At 44.5% G+C, this 27,902-nt stretch overlaps 1 protein-coding gene across 5 annotated transcripts in view; it reads right to left on the bottom strand.

Annotated features, from left to right (window-relative positions):
• LOC121296620 (calsyntenin-3-like) overlaps positions 1-27,902 on the bottom strand; it is a 71,457-nt gene that overhangs the window by 5,895 nt on the left and 37,660 nt on the right. For all 5 annotated transcript variants that reach the window (XM_041222359.1, XM_041222356.1, XM_041222360.1 and 2 more), the window contains exons 10-17: positions 27,453-27,565; positions 27,114-27,276; positions 26,940-26,984; positions 26,018-26,178; positions 25,756-25,904; positions 25,390-25,613; positions 6,627-6,788; positions 6,126-6,271 (exon numbers count right to left, since the gene is read on the bottom strand). In XM_041222359.1, the coding sequence (XP_041078293.1) occupies positions 6,126-6,271; positions 6,627-6,788; positions 25,390-25,613; positions 25,756-25,904; positions 26,018-26,178; positions 26,940-26,984; positions 27,114-27,276; positions 27,453-27,565 (1,163 nt within the window). The remainder of the gene's footprint in view (positions 1-6,125; positions 6,272-6,626; positions 6,789-25,389; positions 25,614-25,755; positions 25,905-26,017; positions 26,179-26,939; positions 26,985-27,113; positions 27,277-27,452; positions 27,566-27,902) is intronic.

Genomic DNA, 27,902 nt, shown 5'->3' with positions numbered 1-27,902 from the left:
GCTGTAACTGCTGTCAAAGATGCTTCCACCAAGTATTAACTCAGGGGAGTGAAGACTTATCCAATTATGATCTTTCAGTTTTGTATTTTTAATATATAATTTTTTTCTCAAGAAAATTTTTTGTCCCCTTAACATTCTGGAGTATGGTGTGTAGATAAGTGGAAAAAAATCCTAATTTAAATGCATGAAACTCTGAGGCACTGACACAACAAAATGTGAAAAAAGTTCAAGGGGGTGTAGACTTTGTATAGGCACTGTATGTATTTATTAACATTATAAATTTAACGATTACTGTAACATACAAACAAAAAAAATATTTTCAAGTGTTTAATCTAATTGTAGTGAAATTATCTTTCATTCTATATTTATGATATATCTTAGGTTAAAGAACTGACCTACTTCTATGATTTGATAAGGGGTGCGAGAACATATTTTGAGAACCAAAGGGGTGCCGGCTGCAGTAAAGGTTAAGAACCACTGTTTTAGACTGAAAGAAAGATTGAAGTCAATACTGTTGTAAATTTATTTGTTTTGACTTTATTTTTATTTTAAATGTTTTATCTCTTAGTAGTTTCACCCACTCCCTCCTTTATAAATGTCTTACATTTCCCTTTCAATGGAATGACAACCATTACCGAATGGGAAAAGCACTCTCTGACCACCAATCACTGAGCATATATAAAAAAGCTGCCCTATCAGGGCCCTGCTGTGAGGAGGAAGTCCCTCCCACCTCCTGCTGATGAGGGATGTCCTCACAGTAGCATATCACCATTTTCTCTCTCACTTCACTGAGACAGGTCACAGATTGCCTCATGCTTTCTTTGTTCGATTTGTTGGTTTTAAACCTTCAAATTATTTTTGTGCATGATAATATTACGCTTTCGAGCATTAATTGAGAGTGCTCCTGCCTTATTCTCGCATCAGTTTACTGACTAGAGCTGGTTTCAACCCCTCTTTTGAGATTTGCAAGCAGCCATTACTCTCTGTTCCACTACCTTGTGTGGTTTTTCGACCGTGTTTTGCGCAGTTGTTGTACTGTAGGGTGACCCTGCAGGCTCGAGGCGCCGTCCCCTATGCTGATTTACTCGGCCTCAACTACTTGCAGCTTGGGCCTATGTGCCCCTCCCAAGCCTCGGGCTTTCCTAAACGGGGCTGCGCTTACTGTCAACGCCGACGCGATTGACTCGGCTACATCAGCACGGCATGGACCGCGTTCTCCCAGGCACCGACCCCGACGCCGAATTAACTCTGCACCAGCTTGGACAACAGCCTCAACGCCGATGCGATTGCTCTACACCGGTGGAAAACATCTTTGGCGCCGCTTCTGATGCTGATTGGATACCGGTCAGAACATCGACCTCGGCACCGAACGACTCGGCACAGACCGCGCGGAACCGACCTCGGCACCAATTGACTCGGCACCGACCGCACGTTCTCGACGTCGAAGCTGGCGCTTATTATCAACCCGGCTTCGTCCACGTTCTCTGACGCCGTTACAGATGCTGATTAATCGGCGCTAGTTTATTACACTTGGCACCAACGTGTCGCTCGGCACAGTCTGCGCCATGTCAGTGTGCTCCACTGGATCTTCTGCTGGCTTCCACCAGTGCAACCCGTGCACAGCAAAGCTCCCCAAGCAGGACGAGCATTCGATCTGCGCCAGATGCCTAGGGCCAGACCACGTGGCCAGGGCGCTGGCAGGCGAGCTGGACTGCTCTCCCTGCCGCAAGTTCTGAAGAAGAACTCTCCCCAGCAGAGTCTCTCTCCCCAGAGCAAGGGAGAATAAGATCGGTGGTCCAGAACACTCCTGGATCACCGTCACCCTCTCCGCAACCAGTGCAAAGGTGCAGATATCGGTCCATAGAGGCGAGATGGTCGCCACCCAGATGACAGATGCCTTTCACAGCCTCAAGGTCGGACGTGTCTGAACCCGCCACATCAGTTGGGCAGGCCACAGTGGGGGGCTCTATAACGCCCCTTCCACATGTAACACAGAGGGAGGAGTTCCCGGCCTTGATGCAGCGTGCAGCTGCTGCCATGGACGTTCCCTGGCCAGCTGAGCAGGAGGGAAAGGGAATCGAAAGCATGCCCGCCCCTTGTGCCAAGACTTTCTTGAGCTGATGCGTTCATCCTGGAGCAACACAGCATCCGCCCCCTCAGCCTCTAGAACAGCAGAGGCCCTGCTACAAACTACAGGAGCCCAAGAAGCAGGTCTAGGCATGTTCCCCACTATTGGAGACACAGTCACAGCACTGGTGCAGGGGTCCAACCTTACCAAAGGGGACAAAGACACTACCTGCCCTTCCAAGCCATGCTGAACAACAGACGCAATGCTAAAAAAGGCATACACGTCCACGGCACTGTCAACTACAGCGGCCAATGCTATGGCCATACTGGTCTTGTACCAGATGCAGCTGGCTGAGAGGCTGCAGGAGAGGGCAACGGAGACAGACACAGGGGAGCTATTGGCAACTGGGCCTGAATGCAGCCCTCTACCCAAGAACAAGCAAACAGACAGAGGAAGAGCCGGCGGCAAAGGACCACTGCCAGCCAGGGGTAACGGGTTCTCCGGCTGGAGACCGAGGCCAGGGCTTAAGAAAGACCACCCCTCCCAAGCCCAAGGGAGACCGCCCCTGAGGGGCCCCAGCTGCCACCAACACCCCACACAACCGGACTGACCAAAGGAAATGACCCATGGCAAGGCAGCACCCAGGATTCCTGGGTGCTATCGACAATGAGACACAGATAAGCTTTACAATTCCGCTTCGGTTCGCCACCCTTCAAGGGTGTGCTCCTCACCATCGTTGAACCAGCGAGGGTGATACTCTCCTTCAACAGGAGATCGCAAATCTTCAACAGAAGAACTCTGTGCGCTTGGTAAACCCAAGCAATGCCCTCAGTGGCTTTTACTCCAGGTACTTCCTGGTGCCCAAGAGGGACGATGGTTTCAGTCCTATTCTGGACCTCAGGGTCCTCAACTTGTTCCTCAAACAGAGGAAGTTCAAGTGGCTGGTTTGCGCGCGTTCCAAAGCACGTGCCAAGGCACTCATAAAACAGGTCATAGATCATGTGGTGAAGCTAAGGCTTTATACATCAACAGAAGAGCAACTTCGTACCGTCTCAGTCCACAGTGTTCCTGGGGATAAAACTGAACTCTGTGAGCATGCTTGCCTCACTGTCAGAAGACAGGATTCGGTCTTTGGAAGCCACACTCTCCCTATTCAGACAGGATGCTCTCCTACAGGTCAAAATATATCAAAGGTTGTTAGGGCTGATGGCAGCTGACTCGAGAATCCTTCCACTAGGGCTGCTGAGAATGCGCCACAAGCGGAGGGGCTTTTATGCCACCCGAACCCAGCCCAGCTCTAACTCTGGGTCTGGCCGTTGAATGGAGCCGTCTGTTCAGATGAGGATTGCCAGATGTCGTAGTAGAAACACTACAGTCTGCTAGGGCACCGAGCACTAGAGCCCAGTACTCATACAAATGGAAAGTTTTCCAAGACTGGTGCATTGCTGAAGGTCACGATCCTGTGACCTGCCCTGTTGAGATGATATTAACCTTCTTACAACACAGGAAAATCAGCGTCCACTTTGAAGGTATACCTGGCAGCAATATCAGTGTGCCATGACAAAATTGACTCTGTGTCCCCTGGGGCACATTTCCTGGCAGTGCAATTTCTTTCAGGGGCTCGGAGGCTTCGTCCTCCCATGAAAAGTATGGTCCCCAAGTAGGATCTAGAACTGGTACTGTGGGTCCTTATGGGTCTCCCATTCAAGTGCATGGTGTCAGCAGAACTGCGCCCTGTTTCTTTGAAGGTGGCATTTTTAATAGCCATTACGTCTGCCAGACGAGTAAGTGAGCTCCTGTTTCCGATCTGTTACTTGGACCCTGGAATAGATTCAATTCTTTTAGCCTGTCTGCATATGACATGCCTTTTAAACCCGGAATAACTGTGGTCACTCCTTTGCATTCTTTCTAGATATCCTTTTTGTAGTGAGGTGACCAGAACTGAACACAATATTCAAGATGAGGTCTTTTGACATTTTTATTCCCTGCATGCAGTACCTCACACTTTTCTCTATTAAATGTAATTTGCCATGTGTCTGCCCAGTTCTGAATCTTGTCTATATCATTCTGAATGACCTTTGCTGCAGCATCAGTGTTTGCCACTCCTCCTATTTTTGTGTCGTCTACAAATTTAACAAGTTAGTAATAGCAGAGCACCTAATACTGATTCCTGTGGTACACCACTGGTTACCTCACTCCATTCTGAGGTTTCTCCTCTAATCAACAATTTCTGTTTTCTACAGGTTAACCACTCCTTTATCCATGTACATGTGTTTCCTTGAATCCCAACTGCGTTCAGTTTGAAAATAAATCTTTTATGCGGGACTTTGTCAAAAGCTTTCTGGAAGTCTAAATAAACCATGTCATATGCTTTGCAATTATCCATTGCAAATTATTTCTTCCCTGCTGACCTAAAAAATGTGTGCACACCAAATATTCATTTTAACTAATAACAACACATAAAACAAAATAAACAAAATACGAGGCGGGGTGTACCCCGTCACAAGGAGACACAATCCTGCCACAGCGGGACAGCTCTGTCTCTCCTCTAAGGAGGAACATAAAACAGTATGATCTTTTTGGAAGGGGTGGATGAAGGTAAAAAAGAAACAAACAATTCTTAACCCAGAAGTAATGGCTAAGACTGAACCATTCTATTAACAAACTGCGCTTTATTCATCCTGGAAGCTGATTTACAAAAACTAATCATTTATACCACAGCAAGCAGGCAATCTTCTACAGACACAATGAGGCCTGGTCTGCATTTAAACCTGTTCTGCAGGTTACAGACCCAAAGCCTACTGATTGTACCCCATATTGGGAGCCACAAGCTGACAAAGTGGCTATAATTTTTGTAAAAACTACTATGAAAAGCAAAATAAAACAAAACATTTAAAGAGCTTCTACTCAAAGCACCTCTTCATACACCAGGACTCTGAGCCCCAGGGCTTGATTAAAGGGGAAGGGAGCCCTACGCTCACCCATATTTTGAGGGTCACATGCATATTATGGAAAATTGTGTTTTTGGCATATTGGTTAATCCAGCCTGTGTTGGGGACCTAGGCCAAGCCATACTCAAGGTATGGGGCTTGTTAAAATACCGTTTTTTAAACTACATTTTTTTCATAGATCCTTTCTCCAGCCCAGTAGTAGCATTACATTTAATAGAGCAAAACAATCTAGTTTAACCAAAAAAGGGAATAGCTTTTCTGACAGTCCTTTACTTCCTTATTTCTTAAAACTTTCAGTTCAACTTTTAGCTATAAAAAACAGAGAGAAAGGGATGCCGGATGCAGACACCCCCATTTTAATTTCCTCCAGCCTCCTGCCCACCTCCCTTGGTCTACAAGTTTACCATAACCTACCTTTTTTTCTCTAAAATTCCAACCCTAAAGAGAAAGCTTCTACAATGTAGAGGCATACTATACACATTTGAGAAGACAGGTTTTTAAATTTGCCCCTAAACTGAAAGAAATGAATGCATAAATTGGGCATGAGTCATAAATTTACAGTCACTTTGCACACTATAACTAATAAACTAAAATAATTATGCAGTGTGAGCACAAGAACGGCACTCGACACAGCCTGATGCCTCCGACGAGGACTAGGGACAGAGCTCTCCCAGGAGGTAGAGGACGTGGAGCATTTGGTATTGTACATTAGCAGGAAGCTGATTGCGTGAGAGACTCAGAGACTAGGTTCGATGTAATCAAGAAGGAATGCCTAGCCGTCATAATAGAACAATGTGGACCAAAAGCAAGCTTCTGTGCGCATCTCTTCCTCTGTGTATGCGAGGTTGGCCGCCAACATGCAGTTTTTGAAAAATGTCCCAAACAAACGGCGACCTCGCAGGGGCCCCAGCACTATAGCGTAATTTGAATATAGGTTAATCCAGCCCTGCTGACCCCTCCCACTATCCACAATAGATAGAGAAGGGAGAGGCAGAGAAAGAGAAACAGTGGCTGATATATAGCGAGAGGGAGTATAGAGAGAGAGAGAGAGACACACACTAGAGAACACTCCCTCTTGCTACCTCTCTGCCATGGCGCAGTCTCACCTCCACTGTGAACTCATTGCTGGCATAGTGTCCGTTCATCTCTGTGCAGGATAGCCGGAACTTCCTCTCGTACAGCATGGCGCCGACAGAGATCCGATAACGCAGCGATCGCAAGAGATCCTCGTACACTGAGATTGACTCCACACCTGAGAGAGAGAGACACAGTGAGAAACTGATCGACTGCAAACCTGAGAGGAGAAAGAGAGAAGGGACACATTCTACCCTAATTCTTCAGCCAGATTTATGACTTGATACCACTTACAGTAGAGAAAAGTTAAATTACAGTAATCTTGTGTTGACAGTGAAGTCCATTTGAAATAGCCACCACATAAACTACATCTCCCACTGCACTGCTGGAGATTCACACTCATCTCAGAAGGAAAACTGGTGAAAAGCACTTTGGGAAATGTAGTTTAATAATTATAGAATCCCTGATACATGTATGAAGGATATGTAATTGCTTCTACAGTACTACAGCCAATGTTATTGATCATTGATTACCTGATATTGCAATGTAAGCCGTATTATTGATCAGTTCCAGTCCTCTCTCGCTCACGGACTTGGGGTCGAGAATAAGCTCCTCCCTCTGCAGGTCCAACTCCTCCCCCACTGGAGACACCTCACAGCCATCAAGTGTGTGTGCCACCGCGTCTGACATGAGAGCTGGGGGCATTATACAGACACAATACAGACTCCGTGACCACAAGCTGCACTCTGAAACATAATGAATGCGCTCTGGAAGCAGCATGAGATTGAATCACAGGCACATTACATCCTCCACTGTGTAGCATGCTTGAAGGGGGGGTTTGTTTGTTGTCCCCTTTTTTTTTTTAATTTAGTCTTCACCAATGGTTTTTACCCCGATTTTATCCCCAATTTGGAATGCCCAATTATTATTTTTATACTAGTTCACCGCTGCAACCTCCCGGTGACTTGGGAAACGAAAGCTGAAACACCCGTCCTCTGAAACATGTTCCTACCAATCTGTCATTTTTCGCACTACGGATCCACAGCGAAACTACCAGACCTATAGTGCCGGAGGACAACACAGATCTGAATAGCTCCTCTGCAGATCAGCCACAGGGGTTGCTGGTGTGCAGTGAACCGTGGATTGCACTGCCGATCTAATCCCTCCCTACCCTGGTGGAGCTCGGCCAATTGTGTGCCACCCCCTAGGAACCCCCGGTCATAGTCAGCAAATGACATAGCCTGGATTCGAACATGTGATGGCTATAGGGCGCATCCTGCACTCTACATGGAGTGCCTTTACTGGATGCGCCACTCTGTTTCCATCGCCTGTCCCTTACAGAAGAGGCAGATTTTACGTTATGTTGTTTTAAATTTGAGCACTATGCCACATGAGCCGCAGTGGTTTGCAGATTGGCCCCTTGGTTGAGAACCCCTAATATACTGTAGTGAATACTAATAGTTAAATTCTCTAATAATTAGAATATTCAGTGCCACTATATTGAACCCCTCTTGTTTGTTTGTTTTTATTTGGTAAAAGTCACATACATTGTTCATAAAAAGAAAACAGAATATTGAATACAATGTAGAAAGATCAAACCTACATAAGACAGATCAACAATGAAACAATTCCTACACAGTCCAGAAATGTACATAAACTCCATAAAAAAGAAATAGATTGCATGTCAATAATACCCAGGATGACCCAAAAAGTCAACTGAGTTATTTCCATTGGGGTCCTGTTAAAATGAAAGGAATGGAAACATATATTAAAGAAATGACATATTGAAAGGGGACTTATAATATGGGTCGCATGGGCATTCTGGAAGACATTTTATCTTCCGTCTGAAGTTTCCAATTACACAAAAATGTCTTTATCTCCTTCTTAAAAACATTCATGCAGTCCAAACTTTTAATATGGTTTGGAAGTGAATTCCATACCTGTATGCCTGTGACGTAAAAAGTATTCATAGCTGAGCTATTTAACATTGGCACAATACAGTTATAAATACTAATCTTAGTAGAATAACTATGTTGTTCTACTACTCTCAAAATTGTTATGTATTAAATTACTTGATAAATTCTTATGAATTTTAAAAACATGATTTAGTTTTAACTGATTGACTCTGTTGTTACATTAGAAGTCCAATACTAATTAATTCTTTCTGTTCAATATGTGATCTAGAGTCCTTGCCTTTCATAAAACAAATTACTTTACGCCACTTATAACTTATTCTCCAGTTTATGGAGAAGGCCCGAATATCAAGATGAGCAATAACAGTCTAAATGGCATTGAATTAAAGCTTGACAGACCATTTTCTTAATTTTCCCATTAAAAAAAACAGCTTGCCTAATAACATTTTTAGACGAGAGTTACTTTTCTTTATAATTTCATGTGCCATAGAATCCCTGACAATATTTCGTCCAAGACAATGCCAAGATATTTAACAAAGCTTTTTCTTTCTATAGATACATTATTGCATTACATTCACAGTATGTTTTCTTTTCCTTTTTCTTTTCCTCATAGAACTAAAAAGCAGTCTTGAACAAAGAAGACTACGCAACGACCCGATTCAAGCATTCAAAATTCTAAAAGGTATTGACAACGTTGACCCAAGGGCCTTTTTCGACCTGAAAACGAGAAACAAGGACCAGGGGTCACAAATGGAGATTAGACAAAGGGGCATTCAGAACAGAAAATAGGAGGCGTTTTTTTACACCGAGAATTGTGAGGGTCTGGAACCAACTCCCCTGTAATGTTGCTGACGCTGACATCCGGGATCCTTCAAGAAGATTCTGGAATCAATCAACTTCTAACAACCAAACGAGCAAGATGGGTCGAATGGCCTCCTCTCGTTTGCAAACTTCTTATGTTCTTATGTTCTAAATAAAAAATAAGCAGTTTTACAAGTAATGAAACTGGTGCCATTCTGGCTTCTGTTTGGAGCCAGCCTGTTGTATAAACTATAAGGAATCAGATCCAAGATGACAGGGCCAAGCTCAACCTTAAGGCTAGGCGAGCGAGGCAGCCACCTAGGGCCAACACTGTTTAAGGGGCCCCATGCTCAACCGGACAGCCATACGATTTAATGTGCTGCATTCTAAAAACGCTCAGGGGTGCACATTTGGTTGACTTCATATAGTGCCAGCAACATTAAAATCTGGTGACAGTAGACATATTTATTGTATTTTTAATCCTTAGCAACCATAAAGGATGATGGTTTCTCATTGGGTCTGTACTACTCACATGACCCACCCACACTCATCCACACACACAGCAGAGGTTTGTGTCTTGCGTTGTGAGGGAACGTGGAAGGAAATACGTTGCAGCACACTTTTATACAGTTATCAATTACATCTTTGTTCAGCAAGTCAAAAAAGGTAGTGGTAGAGAGGCACAGAACAGGAGAACGGTACAAGAACATTTCAAAAGGCACTGATTATCCCTCTCAGCACAGTGAAGTCCATCATTAAGAAGTGGAAGATGCATCATACCACCCAGACACTATCCAGATCAGGTCATCCTCCCAAACTGAGAAGCCGGGCAAGCAGCAAACTGGTTTGGGATGTCACTCTGAAGCCAACAATGACCGTGAAAGATCTGCAAAGTTTTGTGTCTGAGATGGGAATCAGTGTTCACACATCAACAATAAGCCAGTCCCTACACAAAGCTGGCAAGAAAGAAGCAACTACTCAAAAAAACTCATCTTAAAGCACGTATGGAGTTTGCGAAAAACCAAGTTGATGATAATGAAGACATGTGGAAAAAGGTTTTGTGGTCAGACGAAACATAAATTGAACTTTTCGCTCTAAATTCCAAGTGTTACATTTGGCACAAGCCCAAAACTGCATATCACCCAGTCAACACCATCCCAACTGTCAAGCAAGGTGGTGGCAGCATCATGTTATAGGGATGCTTCTCTTCAGCAGGAACTGGGAAGCTTGTCAGGATAGAGGGGAGAATGGATGGTGCAAAATACAGGCGAAACCTTGAGGAAAACCTGTCTGAGTCAGCCAAGACTCTGAAACTGGGGAGGAAATTCACATTTCAGCAGGCCAATGACCCAAAGCACAAAGCCAAAGCCACACTGGAGTGATTGAACAAAAAGAGAATTAATGTTCTTGGGTGGCCCAGTCAAAGTCTTGACTTGAATCCAATCAAAAATGTATGGCAAGACTTGAAGATTGCAGTCCGTCGACAATCCCCAACAAACTTATCAAAACTAGAGCAATTTTCCCGAGAAGAATGGGCAAAAATGTCACCATCCTACTCTGCAAAACTAGGAGAGACCTATCCAAAAAGTAATTGCTGCAAAAGGTGCTTCTACCAAGTACTGACTTAAGGGGCCAAATACTATGTAACCAGTAAATTACATTTTGTACATTTTCTTTGCAAGTTTTGGTGACATTTAACCTCCTCATATAACAGGGTTCAATTTAACCACTACAGCTTTGAATAAAAAACTGTGCACACATTATTTGTATGTCAACAAAATGTGAAAAATTTGCAGGGGGTGAATACTTCTGCAAACCACTGTGTGTGTAATATATATATATATATATATATATATATATAGACACACACACACACCACTGGTTATATCGTCCCTCACTATACTGCGGATTCAGACATACTGCAGTCCTGGAGTTGGCTCCCCATTTTTACTGTAACTGCGTATACATTAGCTGCAATATACATATGCACTTACTGTTCATTTTATTTCGTACTGCACGTCACAAACAACAACATACAAAACAATTAAAAACAATGCATTAATATTGTACTGTTATCATATACAAATGTATTGCACAATAACACAAAGCAAATTAAATATCTGCTTGCTGAAGCAGTTTTTATTTTAACCAATGAGGTGTTCAAGTGTGGCAGCAATGCACTAGCAAAAGCCACAAGGAAATGATGTCAGCTCCCTAACAAGCCTCCTATGTTGTTGTGGTGACTAGATTCTTTCAGTGTAGTGAGTTCATTGATTTGAAAAAGGAGAGGAAGACTCATGAAATCAATTCCCAGAAAAGGGGAAGCAAGCGGTCCATGGGTACGGCCAAGGTGGGAGGTCCTCCTTCTCCCATTGCTGAGAGAGGGTCAGTTCATAGACCGGTGCACTCTTGGCGGACTTGAGACCTGGCGACAGGGGACACAGGTGCCTTGGATGTGGCGTCGGCTAAAGCCCCAGGCAGAGATGCGAGCCCAGGAGACCGTGCAGCGATGTCTGGGCAACCAGGGCCAGACGACCTCCTATGCCTGGTGGTAGAGTCAGGCCCAGTGACCAAAGGCCCAGACATGGAGCCTGGGAGTCTGGGACCAATGCGGAGCAGCAGGCAACCCCAGGCAATGCCAGGCAGGCATACTTGGGCGGAGCAAAGCAGGCATCCTTGGGTGAAGCGAAGCAGGCATCCTTGGGTGAAGCGAGGCAGGCATCCTTGGGTGGTGGTGCTAGTGTTGCTGCCGGTTCCTCCGGCTTGCTCCTCCAGCAACTCCCCAGAGGTCAACAACAAATGACCCCCAGGTGATGGTGCACCAGCATCCTCAGGTGATCCAATACAGAAATCCCCGGGCGGTGCTAGCATAACCAACAGCGCAGGAACCTCTGGAAAGAGTGGCAGTGGCCAGAGTTCCTTCTCACTGTAGGCCAGTGGAGGCAGCTCCAGCTCCTCTGGTGGTAGAGGCAGGTATAGAAATCCCTCTAGCAGCAGGGCTGTTGCTGCTGCCGGTTCCTCCAACATCAGGAGTAGGGCTGGTGGCACTGCTGGCTCCTCTGACAGCAGGGGTAGGACTGATGGCGCTGCTGGCTCCTCTGACAGAAATGGAGGGCTGTCCTTCCATCCTTCCAGGGGGTTGAGCCTGTAAATCCTCCCCTTCCAGCACTGGAGACAATGGCTCCTCCCTTTCCGGCTCTGGAGACTGCAGCTTCGGCTCCTCCCCTTCTGGCTCTGGAGACAGCAGCTCCACCTCCTCTGACTCGCAGGATGGCAGCTCCAGATTTCGAGAGTGAACCTGGTGGCACAAGAGCTACCAGTGTTGCTGCTGATGCCTGGGCCGGCGTATAGGGGCATCCTGCCCAGTCCTCCTCGCAGCGACCACACCAGTCAGCCGGTGGTCCCTCTGGACATGCCTGCCAGCGGTGGTCTTCCTTCCCGCACCAGGAGCACCAAGGGAACAAGCTGGCGGGGTCCTCCAGCTGTTGCTGTTGCAGCTTCTGCTGCTGCTGTTGCTGCTACCACTGCCTGCTCTTCTTGCCCATTTTTTATTTTTTCCCCAAAACAAAACAAACAAAAAAAACTGCACTTCTGCTCTGAGTGTCCAGTGGGAGCTATCCCACTCTGACACCACTTGTGGCAGGATCGTCGCAAATGCAGTGAAACAAAATTCTTTAATTAACCAAAACACAAAATAAAAAGGCACGAGGACCAAACAAAAGGTTTCAAACAAAATGAATCAAATTAAACAAGTATTTATATTTATATATATGATGGCAACACTCACTCACTCACTCACTCACTCCAGAAAACAATTCCACCTGGCTTTTAAGGTCTGATACATTCTCACATGTATTTTGCAGGGAGGAATTTAACTCCCTCCCTGCTGATCCAAACAAACAAGAATTATAATGAAAATCATAATGAAAACAGTAAAAATGATACCACTAACACAAATTATAGAGGCAGGCTGGCACCCCATGACAATACCTCTTATACAAAATGAGACAGAAGTCGTCAAACTAAGGTAAAATTGTTCTCCTTCTTCCTCTTCCGTTTCTTACATTTTAGTTTTTTAGCTGTGTAGTTGTGTAGCAACTTTTCATACAGAAAAGCTAAATGATATCCACACCATTTATATTAAACAATTTAATTATGTTTTAAAACAGCACATATCACACAAAAAAATAATAAAATATTTGAACTTGCAACATGATGCCCTTGAAGAGCACACGGCCTTATCGGCCAGAACAGCTCAGCCACTGAGCTGCTCTGCTCGATTATAGAAATGCTCTATTTCCTGTTTGAAAATATCCAGTTTCCCGTTTGGTACATACCATAGAATAGAATTGTACACAAGCAAGAGTGGCATGTATCTTTCTTGTCTAAATCTCTGATAAACTGCAGGTCCTCGTTTAATTAAAAATAAAGGAATAATTTATTAGAAATATAGGATTTAAACATTTATAGAGGAATAAATATATTTATAAATAAATAAATATAGAAATGTATGTTTATATTATAAATGTATACATAAATGAATAAATAGCAAGTCAGAAAAATATGCTTTACATATATATATACACACACAGACACACACAGTGCCGTGAAAAAGTATTTTCCCGTCTGATTTCCTCATTTTTGCACATTTTTCAGATTGAATTTAGTCAGATCTTTTTGTAGGTTGTAGTAGTATATAGAGGGAGTCTGAGAGAAAAAATGACACCAAAGTTTGGTGCTTCTTTCATTTGTTTGATGTGCAAGGTAATCAAACATGCAATCTTCAGTGTGAAAAAGTTATTGCCCCCCTAGTTAACTCAACCCAATTAAAAGGATAATTAGGGTCAGCTGTTTGAATACTTTGGTTAACAAACAGGCCTGATTTGGGCCAACCCTGCCCAATATAAATCTGAGTAACAGTTGTCAGCACACAGATTCCAGAGGCACATCAGGCCACGATTAAAAGAAATTCCTGAAGACCTCCGGAAAAAAGTTGTTTATACCTATCTGTCTGGAAAGGGTTATAAAGCCATTTCCAAAGCTCTGGGGCTCGACCAAACCACAGTCAGAGCCATATTGTCCAAATGGATAAAATTAATGAAATAAGTATGAAAATGTTGTGTTATTTGTTCATGCAGGGTCCCTTTTATCTAATATTAGATTTTGGTTGAAGAGCTGATAACATTCAGTGTCAGAAATATGCAAAAATGCAGAAAATCAGACAGGGAGCAAATACTTTTTCACGGCACTGTATATATGAAGAGTTTAGATGCAAAACACAGCATACGCCATTCGTACCAACCGAGCTAAAAAGCAGGATCATTCATCTCACAGTGCTTATTTTCTGATGTTCACTGTCCTTTGTCCTTAAAACATTATATACACCACATTAAATACAACTCAAATTATCATTTTTTGCAATAACTTGCTATACGCCAGGCTTCTAATTTAGCAAAATCTGACATATCCACTGAGCTAATCGGCATGCAGTATCACAGTCGTGAGACCCTATTACGGAGGTGCACAGGAGGAGTATAGTAGCGTATTTAATCTTGTAAATTGCGATTTTATGATTAAATTATGAATAATTTAAAAAAATGCAGGGAAGTCCATTTTGTGTTTTTGGGATGTAGCAATTGTGAATAATCATTCACAAATAATGCTTAGAAAACAGTTACTCGATCGGAACTGTGAAACCTCCCTTCATCTCCCTTGCAATGCCAACCCCACTTAATGGTGTTTTACATTTGTGTTCTCCCTCTTCACGGGTTGTGAAGTTGAATTTGAATTCATTGATATGCGTTGCATTTTTAGCCAGGTCCGACATCATTGAAAAGTCATAAAAGCACAGGTCTCTAGTCGTTTTTTCTCCGGAAAAAGCCAAGAAAACCATTCAATGGCTGAGTGACACCAATAAAAGCTGAATGAAACCGAAAAAAGGGGTGTGTGAGCAATAGCCCTAGCAGCTGCACCACACAGAGATAAGCAGCCACAAACAAAGGAGGCAGCTGCTTCCGCATCCAGCGCTCAAAGAATATCACAGACATTTGCAGAGCTTTTTGAGATGTTATAGTAATAAAATAATGACTTGGATCGCAATATTGAGGAGTTTGGTGATAAAATGAGTGATCAGGAGAGGATTTATCAGTATGCACGTCTATAAAGAGGTATGTGAAAAATACAGTGAACACTGGGTAGGGCTTGGCTGGAGATGCAGTACTGATGTCACTTTGCAATGCCCTTTAAACCGGTTTTACTTGGAAAATTTTTTTAAACGGCGTGAGTAAAATAAACAGCATGTGAGAAAATAAACTGGACCGGACATGCCTGACAGGCGCTGAATAAATGGACCGCAAAAGGGTTAAAAGTAAGTGTAAAGTCATTTTACAAAAATGTGGAGATTTAACTAACATGGTCAAACAATAGATCATGTTTTACTAAACATTTTAAAACTAATAAATGTTTGGTTACTTTTCCGTAACCCTGGTTCCCTGAAAGAGAAGACGACCACCGCTTACATTGGTATGGGATACTCCTGCCCTACGGGTAGGTAATGCTGAGCTCTCTATACCAGAGCTGCCGAAAGGCCCATTTCTGTGATGACGCACTCGATCCTGCCTACAGAGGGAATAAAACCGTCACTCGCAGGAAGATCCTCCTCTTTTTACATCAAACCCGTGAGGGCGACTGAAGAAACCTCATAGGTGGTGGTAGTTTTCTCTTTCAGGGAACCAGGGTTTTGGTAAGTAACCTAGCGTTCCCTTTCAATTCGAAGACGACCACCACTTACATTGGTATGGGATAATGTATACCAAAGCCGTCATGAGGGAGAAGGAACGGTAGGATATGAGGGACACACAACACTGACTAACCCAGAGGTTAGTGGTGAGAACTCACACCCTCAAGGACCCTTGTGCCTACAGAAGGCAAGGCAGGGTCTGATACAGTAGAACCTGGAGAAGTATGCGGCATAGTCCAGCTAGACGCAGTACAAATGTCAGACATCAAAACACCTTTGAAAAGGGCTCAAGATGCCAACCCTGTAGTGAAGTGTGTGGCTAACCTACCAGGTGGGGGCAAGCCAGCACCATTATATGCAGTCGAGACTGTGTCCACAATCCACTGTGACAGACGCTGCTTAGAGAGGGGCTGCCCTAGGGCCCTTGTCCGTGACAGACAAAGAGCTCGTCAGCTTGACGCAGAGCTCTTGTCCTATGCACGTAGCCTCTCAATGCCCGCACTGGGCAGAGGAAATTCAATCTCTCATCCTCAGTTGAAGCAAACAGAGGCAGGTGATAAGACTCCAGTTCTACAGACTGGTTAATGTGGAAGGCTGTAATCACCTTGGGAAGGAAAGCGGAGTTGGTGCGCAGCGACACCCTGCTGCCATCCTCCCAAATATCCATGCAGGAGCTGTGCACAGACAGCGCCTGCAGCTCACTGACCCACTTAGCGGAGGCGATAGCCAAGAGGAAGTCGGTCTTCATAGACAGGTACTTCAGCTCTATGGAGTGTAAGGGCTCAAACGGGGCCTTCGTGAGAGCCTCTAGTACAATATTAAGTCTTCATTCGGGGGCGTAATCGCTGTGCGCCTTTAAGGTAACAGGTAGCCAAAAAATGCGCACCAGGAAACATAAAATCTCTGGGGGCCTGAGAAGCAGAGATAGCAGCTAAATACACCTTCAAGGTGGAAGGTGACCTTCCAGCATCAAGCAGTTCTTGCAGAAACTGCAAAATGACTGGCATAGGGCAAGTAATGGGGTCATGGTTCCCAGCCAGACACCAAGCTTGAAAATACTTCCACTTATAGGTATATAAAGACCTAATGGAGTCTGCCCTAGCACTCTACATTGTTCCCACAACTGCATCAGATAGCCCTAGGACTAGCCAGTGGTCTCTTTCTGGGGCCAGACCCATGGCCGGAACCTGCTCAGTTCTGGGTGCCAAAAAAGGATCTTTCGCCTGACTGCGGAGATCCAACGAAGTGGAATCTCCCAGGGTTGGCCATGCAACAGCTGACACAGGGTCAAAAGCCATACTCACCTGGGTCATTTGGGGGCTACTAGAAGAACTGACACTTTCTCTAACCTGACTTTTTCGAGAAAAGCTGGGAGCAGAGGTATAGGTGGGAAAGCGTACAAAAACGCTTTAGGCCACTCGTGGGCTGCTCTCAGCTCCACGCATTTATGTGCAGGGATGTCCAACGATCCGACCAGGGTTCACAAACTCCTCTACCTGCCCAGACTGCCCCCCCCAACCAGAGTTGGGTGCATCTGTCATCACCAATTGACGGTTGTGTATCACCTATCCTTGCGCCTTCGCTCAGGTGAGAAGGTTGCCTCCATCAGTGTAGAGCTTCCCAGCATAGGCGAGACATGGTCAGCCGACAGTGTCTGTCGCGCTTAGGGTGCTGCCGAAGGCACTGAGCCAAACTTGGATTGGGCGTTTGTGGAGTAACCTTAGTTGGGTGTGTGATGAAGCCGTGGCCATTAGACCCAATAGTTTTTAACACAACACCAATTGTACTGTGAACCCTTGTTGAACAGGGCCAGACAGTTGCAAATGGCAGCTACTCTGTTGTCCAACAGGTAGGCTTGCATTGTAAGGGAATCCAGCCGGATACTCAAGTAGACTGTATTAATTGGCTCTGGATTCGTTGAGGGTGAAACCCAGCCTCAAACAGATACTTCATCGCAAATCGCTATGTGGGCCACTGCTCCTTCCTGCAACTGGGCAGATCAACCAGTCGTCCAGGTATTTCATCACCCTGATCACATGCAGCCCCAAGGGAGCAAGGATGGCATTCATGCACTTCGAAAACGTGCGGGGAGAGACCAAATCACAGCATGGAAAACTTAGGACGCTCCCCTGAAAGGCAGAGCGGAGATGCTTCCTGTGCGCTGAACCCATAGGAACATGGGATCCGTGTTCCTTTGGTCCAGTGTGATAAACCATTCGCACGGCTGGACAGCATGGCGAGTACAGTGTACGCCAGCGTCTTGTTCTCTACCTGCCGAGACGCCTTGCATTCTTGGTGGGATCGCTGCAGCAAATCTTCAACTGCTGGTCCAAAGTAATGGTCAGGGGAGGTAGGGGCTGCTTTTGAAGGAAGGAGCTACTTTCCCATGAGGCTGTGACATAATCGCATCATGGTCCTCCTCAGCAAAGCTGAAATCCGCTTCTGTAACATCCGAGGCGACCACCAGTACAGACGAGGTCAGCTCCGGGGAGGACGTGCAGGCGCTCAGCCTTAACACAACCTGGGGTAGCGGGGTTACCGGGGTGGATACACAGGCTCGAGTGGCTGCGGTAGGCAATCAGGAGAGAGGTACAGGGGAGCGCACGGTGCTGCACCATGGTGCAGAGTGGCGATAACCTGGTCCTGGACCGCGTACACTCACACAACGTGGCAGCGCATAGTGTATGCCAGAGTGGAGCACAGTCTCAAGGATGTTAGGCAGGAATAAAAGTGTACTGCTTTTTTAACTGCAAAGGCAGCAATAGGAAAAAATACAGGCTTATACACACAGACATTCAGCTATGGGAGAAACACATTCACCATGCCAGGCCGAATAATCCTGCTGATTCAACTCAACAGCGGGACCCTGCAGAGGAATCACGCTGCTATTACTTTTTCTTTTTAAACTGCAAGGTAGTAAAGAAAAACACTTATACACAGGCAACAGCAAGTTGTGAGGGTAAACAGCGCGCCGAGTATGCGGGCTGAAAAAAGCCAGCTTATGCAACTCAACAGCGGGAAGCAACAGTGCTGGGTCCCTGTGGAGGAATCGCGCTTGTATTATTTTTTATTTCTAAACTGCAAGGCAGTGAAATAAAATCACACATCCACGTACACAACAGCAAGCTGTGAGGGTAATACAACAGACATCACGGCAACGCAGATGAACTGAAATGTTTTAAGTGCACCGAGAGTGCGGGCAGAGTCAACTCTACACTGGGGCACAGCAGAGCCACTGTCCAATGGATCACGCATCTCTTTTTCTTTTTAAACTGCAATAGCAGAGGAAAACATAAAACAGCAAGCGCTGTAAGGTTTTAAGTAGACTGAAATTGCAAAGCGATGTAGGCTGTTACACAGAAAAAAAGTAAACACAGCGTAGTAACTGGACAGGGGTGTCCAGCCTGGACTACGTGCAGTCACACGACCGGGGCAGCGCGTAGCCTACAGTGGAGCACCATCTACAGGCAGAGGGCAACATGGCACCTCGTTCACCGAGCACACAAAGTACCGTAAGTACTATGTGCAGGCCGTACAGGGATGGGACTCCGACATGGGCCTGGCTTTGTGCATTAGCCCTGAAGCATGGCTTACACTGCATTGAACACTGGTAAGTGTTAATGTAGTAACAGTAACACATTTAAAGCTTGGGACTCGCTGTCTGTAGTGTTGTTTACATTATCGTTAGCATATTTTAAGTGATTGAAATCTGAAATTACAAAAATACACTTTTCTTATACCAATACAGTATTGGTAAGTGCAGAAGTCAGAACCAATGACTACAATCCAGACATTTTGCTAGTTTGGGAAGGCAATATGGATATTCGGTTCATTGGTGAACAATCTAGAGCCCTCAACCGCTACATCACAAAATACCTCTCAAAGAAGAGTTTTCCCTTGGCATCATAAATGATATCAACTCAAACAAGTCTCTGGCCAACAGACTGTAAAATGTTGCACCCTGCAGCTTGTCCAACAGAGAATGTGGTGCACTTGAAGCAGAAGACAATCTCCAAAGCTTACCTCTCTATGGCACATGCTCGCAAAAGAAAATCCTGACTCAACCAACATCTATTTTCCTTCCTGGTTCTCATACTACCCAAAACGCCCGGAGGCTCTTCAAGACATGCGCTTCTATGATTTCATTGCATGGCATGATGTGCTGACAGAGAAGCCTAAAATGTTTCCCTTGGGATACATCAAAAAGAGAAGCATGCCCTTAATCAATCATTACCATTACAGTGTACAAGACTACTCGGAGAACTACTTCTATGCTATTCTCCTACTTTTCCAGCCACGGAAAGACAGAATAGACCTTCTTCCTGAAAGGTGTCATTCCTATGTGGAAGCCTTCCATGCTTGTAGGGATAGCCTTCAAAAAGCTATGGCCTATCATGACCAACTATAACAAATAGCTGCAGCTGATGAGAAGTTAAACCAACTAGTAGAGGAAATAAAACAAAAGGAAATAGAGGTTGAAGAGGACAATGAGCTTGAAACAGAAGGACCTGAAAATCAAGTTCACTTTGCTCCTCTGCGGGCTGCAGAGGCAATGGCTGGATTCACAGATATGGTGGCACAACCTCTTCTACAAAATGTAGAAGACATGCTCAAGCGCCTTAATAAAGATCAGCAGAGTGTTTGACCACATTGCCAAAACTTTGCAACAAAGAACTGAAACACCCTCATCATCTGCATGTTTGTGAGTGGCACTGGAGGCACAGGGCAGACTTGTCACAGCATGGGTGAAACAAAGCCTGGGAAAAGAAGTAGCAATCACAACCCTTACTGGAGTTGCAGCTTACAATATCAATGGGATTGACCACTCACAGACTACTAATGCTTCCAGTAGAGCATGGAAAAACACTGATGTATCATAACCTCTCTGATGAGGTACTGCAATGCCTTCATACAGACATGCTAGATGTGACCCTCCTCATTATTGATGAGGTATCCATGATTTCCTTATTGTACATCTATCTCTGTCTGTGTGTATGATTTTCCAGACTGCTAACACAGATGATGAATGGTTTGGAAAAATCAACATCTTACTTCTGGGGGATTCCACCAGAATCCACCTTATGTGCCAGTTACTCAAGAGGAATTGCACAAACTAACTGGCTCCAGGGGATCTGTGGATCTGTGGAATTTGTTTGCATATGATCAACTCACACTTAATATGCGCCAGAAACAACTTTTGATAACCTCCTTAATCACGCCCAACTCGGAGCCACCAACCAACCTGATTGCAGATTGCTGACTTTATGCTTGATACCTATGGAAAGAGGAGATAGTTCCAGCTACAAAAAACTAATTACCAAACACATGAAAGACTTAGATGACAAAGATGCAAGCTTAACCTGCGCCATGCCTACTGTAGATGCCTGTAACCAGATCCAGACTGCCGTGCTTGATTGTATGCCTGGAGAGGACATTCATCTTATGGACTGTGGACTGCCCTTGTAACTTTCAGCAACTTGTTAAATGTGCTGAAAAAAATTAACACCTACATGGCTGACTGACTGACTGCAGTCGTACAGCTGGACTGGAAACTACCATATGAGTCAAAATAGGCTGCAAACTGGTGCTTCGCAAGAACATTGACATTGCCACTGGTCTCATCAATAGGGCAATGGGGCAAGGGAAGTTTAACAGAAATACAATGAGTTCAGGTTGTAAATCTCCCTCTCGACCTGTGAGGGTGCTAAATAGCGAAAGGAAATGTATCTGGACGGGCTGGCCTGACAGTTCGTTTCCGAGGTCGTGAAGTTGGTCAGCCTAGATGGAAGCGAGACTCTGTTGCAGGAACATATTGACCCAGAAGGTAAACGAGGTAGCAGCTGCAAGCTATAGATGCAGCTGGAATCGTTTACCAAGGGACCATGCGGGGTAGCATAAAAGGGGCCAGAGAAACGCTGATTCCTTCCTTCGCTTGGGTTTGAACTTTAACCTGGAAGGGCTGAGAGAGCTGCAGTAGTGACTGCCAGAGAAATAAAAAGAGAACGTAAAATAATACAAACTTTGTGAGTGTTATGATTTTTTGTATTGTCTGTTAGTAACTGTCTGTGTTTACTGAATCAACAGACAGCTAACACGAAATAACATTGTTTATCACCCACCACGAGCACGACCACACTCACCCAGGACCGTGTGCCGTATTATTGTGAGGCAGATACATCTGTGATTATTGTTTGGGACTGTAACCCTGCTGTTTACTCCGTGCAATACACATCGTTGTGTATTTCTGGGATTTATTTTTTGGTCGCCAGGTCCGGATTACAATTAAAACCACTCTCCTACCGGATTACAATTATTTGTGATTTCTCCTGCACTGCATCACCTCTACACCTGTTCACAATCACCAGTCACTTTACCGCAGGAAGTTTCAAGCTGTTTCCTACTATCTTGAAAACAAAAGTATGGTCAAAACCATAACCATCAAATTTAACAATGGAGTCACCTGTACCTTTGAATGTTTACGCTCAAAGTGTGAAATCATGGACAGTCTACATTGTTCGAGAGCAGTTCCCAGACATTGGTGCTCATGCAATCACCATTCACAAATGCCAGTTACGATGGATCTTGGTAACTCCACCTCCTCCTATGGACAAAGTTTCACTGTAGCTACAGAGTTACATCCTTAAGCGGTGTCCACCTATCAACTTTTTGACCCCACCTGATTTAAGGTACCTCAAACTGCGGTTGTAGATAGAATAGGCTCAGAGGGATTTATTGCCCTAAGTTGATAATCTTGAAGGATACCAACAAGCAGAAGGGACACAAGGTAAAAGATCGTATGCATTTCATTCAATGAGCCATCACTAATGTTCAGGAACAGCAAAAGTCTCAATCTTCTAAGAGAACACTTGCACTTACACATCCATTCAGAGGCTTGAGCAACCTGAATTTCACCTCAGTTATGCAAATGTAACACTGCAGTGCCTTCTTCACTTGCAGCCGCTGAAGGATTCATTAAAATACAGTGAACAACAGGCTATCAGGAGCTTTGTTCACAACTATGATCACTTGCCATCCACTGCATCCCTAACTACTGTGGATATTTGTCACTTCTTAGGAGAACCCTTCAATAGAGGTGAGCAGCAAGGTGTCACAGGGTTTATCACCAAATTGTCTGAAATTTGTCCTGAAGTATCTCGCATGGCTTCAGTCACAATAAGTCGAAATTCTATGTTCTAGATGTAACTACTGCTCAACAAACTGACAGGTGTTGCATGTTTACCCTCTACATGTACCTGCTGGTACAGATTCCATGTGTTTGGAAGAACTAATTTATAGAAATGACAAATGGGCAACGATTCTTGGTAGCAAATGTAGGCAATGCAAAACTTCTCCAATCATGAAATGTGAACTTATTCAGTCAGCAGGAAGAATGATTGCAAACTTATGCTTTGGGCAACCAAACCAGACAGGACCATTACAAAGCAAACAATGCCAAGTTTACTGCTGTGCAGAAGAGCAAAATTACGTGGACAACAGGAATTACCAATTATCTACCATTATCATACACCAAGGAAAAGGTGTTACTTCAGGACACTATGTGTCTCTTCTTGCTGTAGGTCCTACTGGAAAATGGGTGCATGCAAATGATGCATTCATTGAAGTCAAACCATGGCCACCAAATGCAAAGGACATGGATATGGCCTTTTTTGAAGACATATAGACATTCTCTAATATCTTTCCCTCGCTTTATTCATTATTTGATGAAGTAAAAAAAGAAGTGATATCTGTAATAAAAACACTGTCAATGTAAAAAAACAAGTAAAAAAAAAAAACGCAACAGCCATTTAAAGTGGTGATATCAAACACAAAAGCCCAAGTTAGGAGAAGCTATTGGGGCAACCTTGTTAAGCATCAAGCAAATAGGCACAATTGGAAAGGTGCTGTGGCCCAAGATTCACACATTTGTTGCTTCTATAACTTGGCTTCTTTCACTGAAATGCTCTGTACAACTTCAAGGGGATTGTGACCATTCCCTTATCAGCTAAAAAGTCAGATCAGCAACAAAAGACATTGACAATGCACAACCCACCCCAGCCCTGGATCTGCAATGTCTGTCCCATCAACTGTCACTTCCCATACACTTACCTTACTTACATATTCATGTACATATGGGCTAAATGTCTGTGTGCACTGATCTACCTGTGCCTTACCTGCATGTTGTCCATGTGTCTTCCCAAAAAGCATACTTGTCTGCGCCTGTGATGACGCCTCTCCCATTCCCTGTCTGTCTTTCTCTCTGTAGTAGTACTTGCAAGGATAACCAAGAACACTTCAGTCTGTGTCTTAGCATCTTTATTCTGGTTAAACCCAGCTGATAATGGAATGAGCATTTCAATGTAAAGTGGAGTGATCAAAAAATGCAGCTTAGAAGCAACAATTGTGTGAATCTTGGGCCCAGCATCTTTCCAATTGTGCATATTTGCTTGATGTTTGACAAGGTTGCCCCAACTGCTTCTCCTAACTTGGGCTTTTGTGTTTGATACCACCACTTTAAACAGCTGTTGCATTTTTCTAACTTGTTTTTTTTACATTGACAGTGTTTTTGTTATAGATATACTTTTGTGCTGGGATTCAACTACTAATTAATTATTCACTTGAATCCCAGCATGTGAACTAATTTGTGCAATCCCATGCTCACATACTATTACATACTTTAAAGGCAGTGTGGTCCAGTGTTTAAAGTCCAGGGCATGTAACCAGAAGGTCACTGGTTCAAATCCCACCTCTGCCACTGACTGACTCACTATGTGAACCTGAGCAAGTCAGCAAACCTCCTTGTGCTCCATCCTTCATAAATCAATGTCCTATTGTAAGTGACACTGCATATTTGCACAGCTCACAGCCTACCCCTGTAAAGATATTATTATATTATTATAATGCACATGAAGTGCAATCCCCATGCTAAATACAACTATATATTTTAAATCACTCATGTTACACAGACCCATTTATATCCCGTGTACCAATACCTGTACACCAACATTAACACCACAACAACACAAACATGGACGGGACACAGTGCCACATTAGTGTACAAATATAAAGTTTCTAATATCATTCATCATTTTGAAACTGGAATCATATAATAATGACAATTAATGTACATCTACCCCCGTCTAAATACCCTCCTTTTAAGTATATTTAAGAACATGTTAAAAGAAAAACATTAAATAATATTACAGGCTGCTATGAGTCTTGACATGGATGAGAGAGATTTCTTTTCAATCACGTCAAGCGGTGTGATTAGATATGGGGTGCATTTATATCAAGACGTGCTTGCGCTCAACGATGACTCAAAAGTTTGTAAAATTTGGCCGTACTGTCAAACAAGAGGGAAGTTGCCAAGAATTTAAAATACTCAAATCTGATAAAAGGACTTTACTGCTGCTAAAGCTAGGAAAATGTCTTTGTAATTTATGTTCTTATGTAATTTAGAACATAAAATGAAAAAATGGGGATTTGATAATGCCCAGGGGTTGATTTGTAAAAATTAAATAAATAAATAAATAAATGTAAATAATGGCATTGCAATCCGTGTCAAGTGTCAAAGAGGGATTTGTTTGCTATTACTATTATTTATTTATGCCTGGTTATTCTTGCCTCCTGTCAGAACCCACTTATAGTCGGGCATTACAGTATTTTTCAGTATCATTCATATTATTTATTGTATCAATGTTTGTAGGTGCATATGATTATATGATACACCTATATACTAACTTTAAGATAAGTTTCCTACTGTAGCATTAATTTGATGTTCTGGACCCCACACTTAATCGTCACCACCTAGGGCCATGCACAGCTAGACAGGGCACAGTTTCTCACCTCCGCCCTCCATGCTCTGGCTGGCTGTGTTGATGGAGTGGGACAGGGAACAGGTAATCCTCAACTCAGAGAAGAGGGGCACCCCCTGGGGGGTCTCAAATTCAAAGGCAGGGCGTGAGAAGTGAGCCGTCCCAGAGAGGAAGATCTGAGGGGCGTCCGGCTGCAGGACCACCAGGTACCCCTCGACATCACGAATTGAAACACAACCCTCCTCACTGAAACACCTAGGAGAGACAGGGAGAAAGGCTACATCAATACAGAGAGGAGAGAGACGAGAGAGAGGAGAGTGGCAGGGGTGTGGAGAGTGAGGGGGAGGGGTGTGCGGAGGAAGGGTGTGGGGAGTGAGGTAGTATGCAGGTTGCTGACCTGAGCGATGTGGATATCCTTAGTGGACGGACCCCAGGAGTCGCGAACCTCAGAGAGTTCCGATACGTGACCTGCTGAATCGCCCGATTGAAATTCTCAATGTCATCGCCTTCAAGAATCAACATGGACTGTGTAGGATTAACATGGACCTGAGAGAGAGAGATGGGGAGAGGGGGAGAGAGATAGGGAGGGACAGAGTTATTAAACTGCCCCGCAGTGTCTGCCTCATGGCTCCAGTGTCCACGTGGCTCCTGCTTCTCACCTTCATGCCCGACCCCAGCGACTCGAGGTCCCCAAAGTCCAGCCCCTCACGGCAGGCGTACAGACACTCGATCACACTGTGGGGCTCCACACAACCCCGCCGCACAGTGAACCCCGCCAGCAGACCCCGAAAATGAGACTGGAACCGAGGGGCTGCAGATTCTGATTGAGGGGGGAGAGAGAGAGTGGGGTGTGGTGAATTAGGGTCTGTGACGGCCGGCACACCAAACAGACCCGCTTGGGTTCTTTTCCATTCTAAAAAATCACGATACACACACAAGTTTGAAAGAAAAATAGCACTGATGCGCAACTTTAATAACAAAAATAAGCAAAATAAAACAAAACAAACACCTAGCTCCTTCGGAGCACTAACTAAACACTCTATGCAAGATCCTAACTGTCACGCAGGATGGCTAAGCCGTTTACCTGCCACAAACACTCAAAAACACAAACTCACACAATACCGCAATACGACTGCTCACTCACACAGTCGGGCTCTTCTCACAGCAGCCCTGAGCAGACTGGCTGCCTCTCTTAAATACCCTGCACGTGGCTCTAATTTACAATTACCACCAGGTGAAGGGGATAACTAAACAATAAACCAATTAACCAATTAAACAATAAAAACCCTTAGCCCATTCACCCAACAGTTTATTTTCACATGTTTTTAAAGCAGGGAGGATTTAACCCCCTCCCTGCTATCTCACAGGGTCAAATAACCACATTTCAACATGCTCAGAGGTTAAACAATACTTTAAAAATTAGAATAAACTGAGAAAGAAACAGATTCAGTTTAAAGTTTAATGAATATAAAAGACATTAACAAAACTCGATTAAACAGTGATTAGGGCCAAGTTGCCCCCTCTCACTGCCCCACATTTGCGCACACAGGGGAGATTACCTGCCCTGGCCCAGATTCTCACCTCGCTCAGATTCACTGATGTTAGTGCATCCCTTCTGAGCTTCTTCTGCAAGAGAGAACATGCCAATACAGAACCCAGATTACTCTCTATTACAGTAACTTCTTAAACAGTGTCTTAGAACAATTCAATTTGAGTGGAATTTTCAATACAATAGCTCAGTCTGCCCCTCCTCACCTGTCCAGCTGGCTCCGATGACGAGGCGGGGGCGGGGGACGGGGGGGCAAAGGAGGCCGTTGTCATGGATGAGCGCAGGGTCGTAGGTCACTCCGTCCACGTAGAGCGTGACTGTGGGGAACTCCAGATTCACAGCGTAATGGTGCCAGTCATCATCACACACCTAGAGACAGAGACACATACACACACAAACAAACAGACAGACATAGAGACACACAGACACATGGAGAGAGTGGAACTCCATTGAAAGAATCATACAATACAGCAGTGTACAACTCTCAAGCCCTTGTGTGAAGCCTGTGGCCTGGACATTACCCGTCTCTCTCCAGCATCTCTTACCTGTTCCAGCTTCCAGAGGAACTTTACAGGTCTGGCGTTGTCAAGCTGAGGCCAGTACAGGAGGGACAGACGACAGCCATGCACCGAGAGAGAGTAGTGAGAAAACGAGTCATCTGAGCATGACAGAAAGAGAGGGGAGTCAGTGAGAGAGAGAGATGGAGGGGTGACAGGGGGTGAGAGAGAGGGAGAGAGAGACATCAAGGCAGGCAGACGATACAAAAAACACACGCTGACACTCCATCTCACACACACTCACACAAATGCACTCAGTCTTACTCTCACACTCTCAATCTCAATCACACACTCACACCCATTCACACTAACTCACACATTCACTCTCACTCTCACATGTTTGCATTCCTACATTTGTGGGGACTTCTCATTGGCTCACACTATATTTTTATTTACTATTTCTAACTGCAGTCAGACAAAACTCCACACAGGGTGAAA

The sequence above is a fragment of the Polyodon spathula genome, chromosome 21 (genome assembly GCF_017654505.1).
Source record: "Polyodon spathula isolate WHYD16114869_AA chromosome 21, ASM1765450v1, whole genome shotgun sequence".
In the NCBI taxonomy this organism is placed as follows: domain Eukaryota; kingdom Metazoa; phylum Chordata; class Actinopteri; order Acipenseriformes; family Polyodontidae; genus Polyodon; species Polyodon spathula.
Note: the sequence above shows the minus strand (reverse complement) of the source record. Positions and strands in the feature narration are given on the sequence as shown.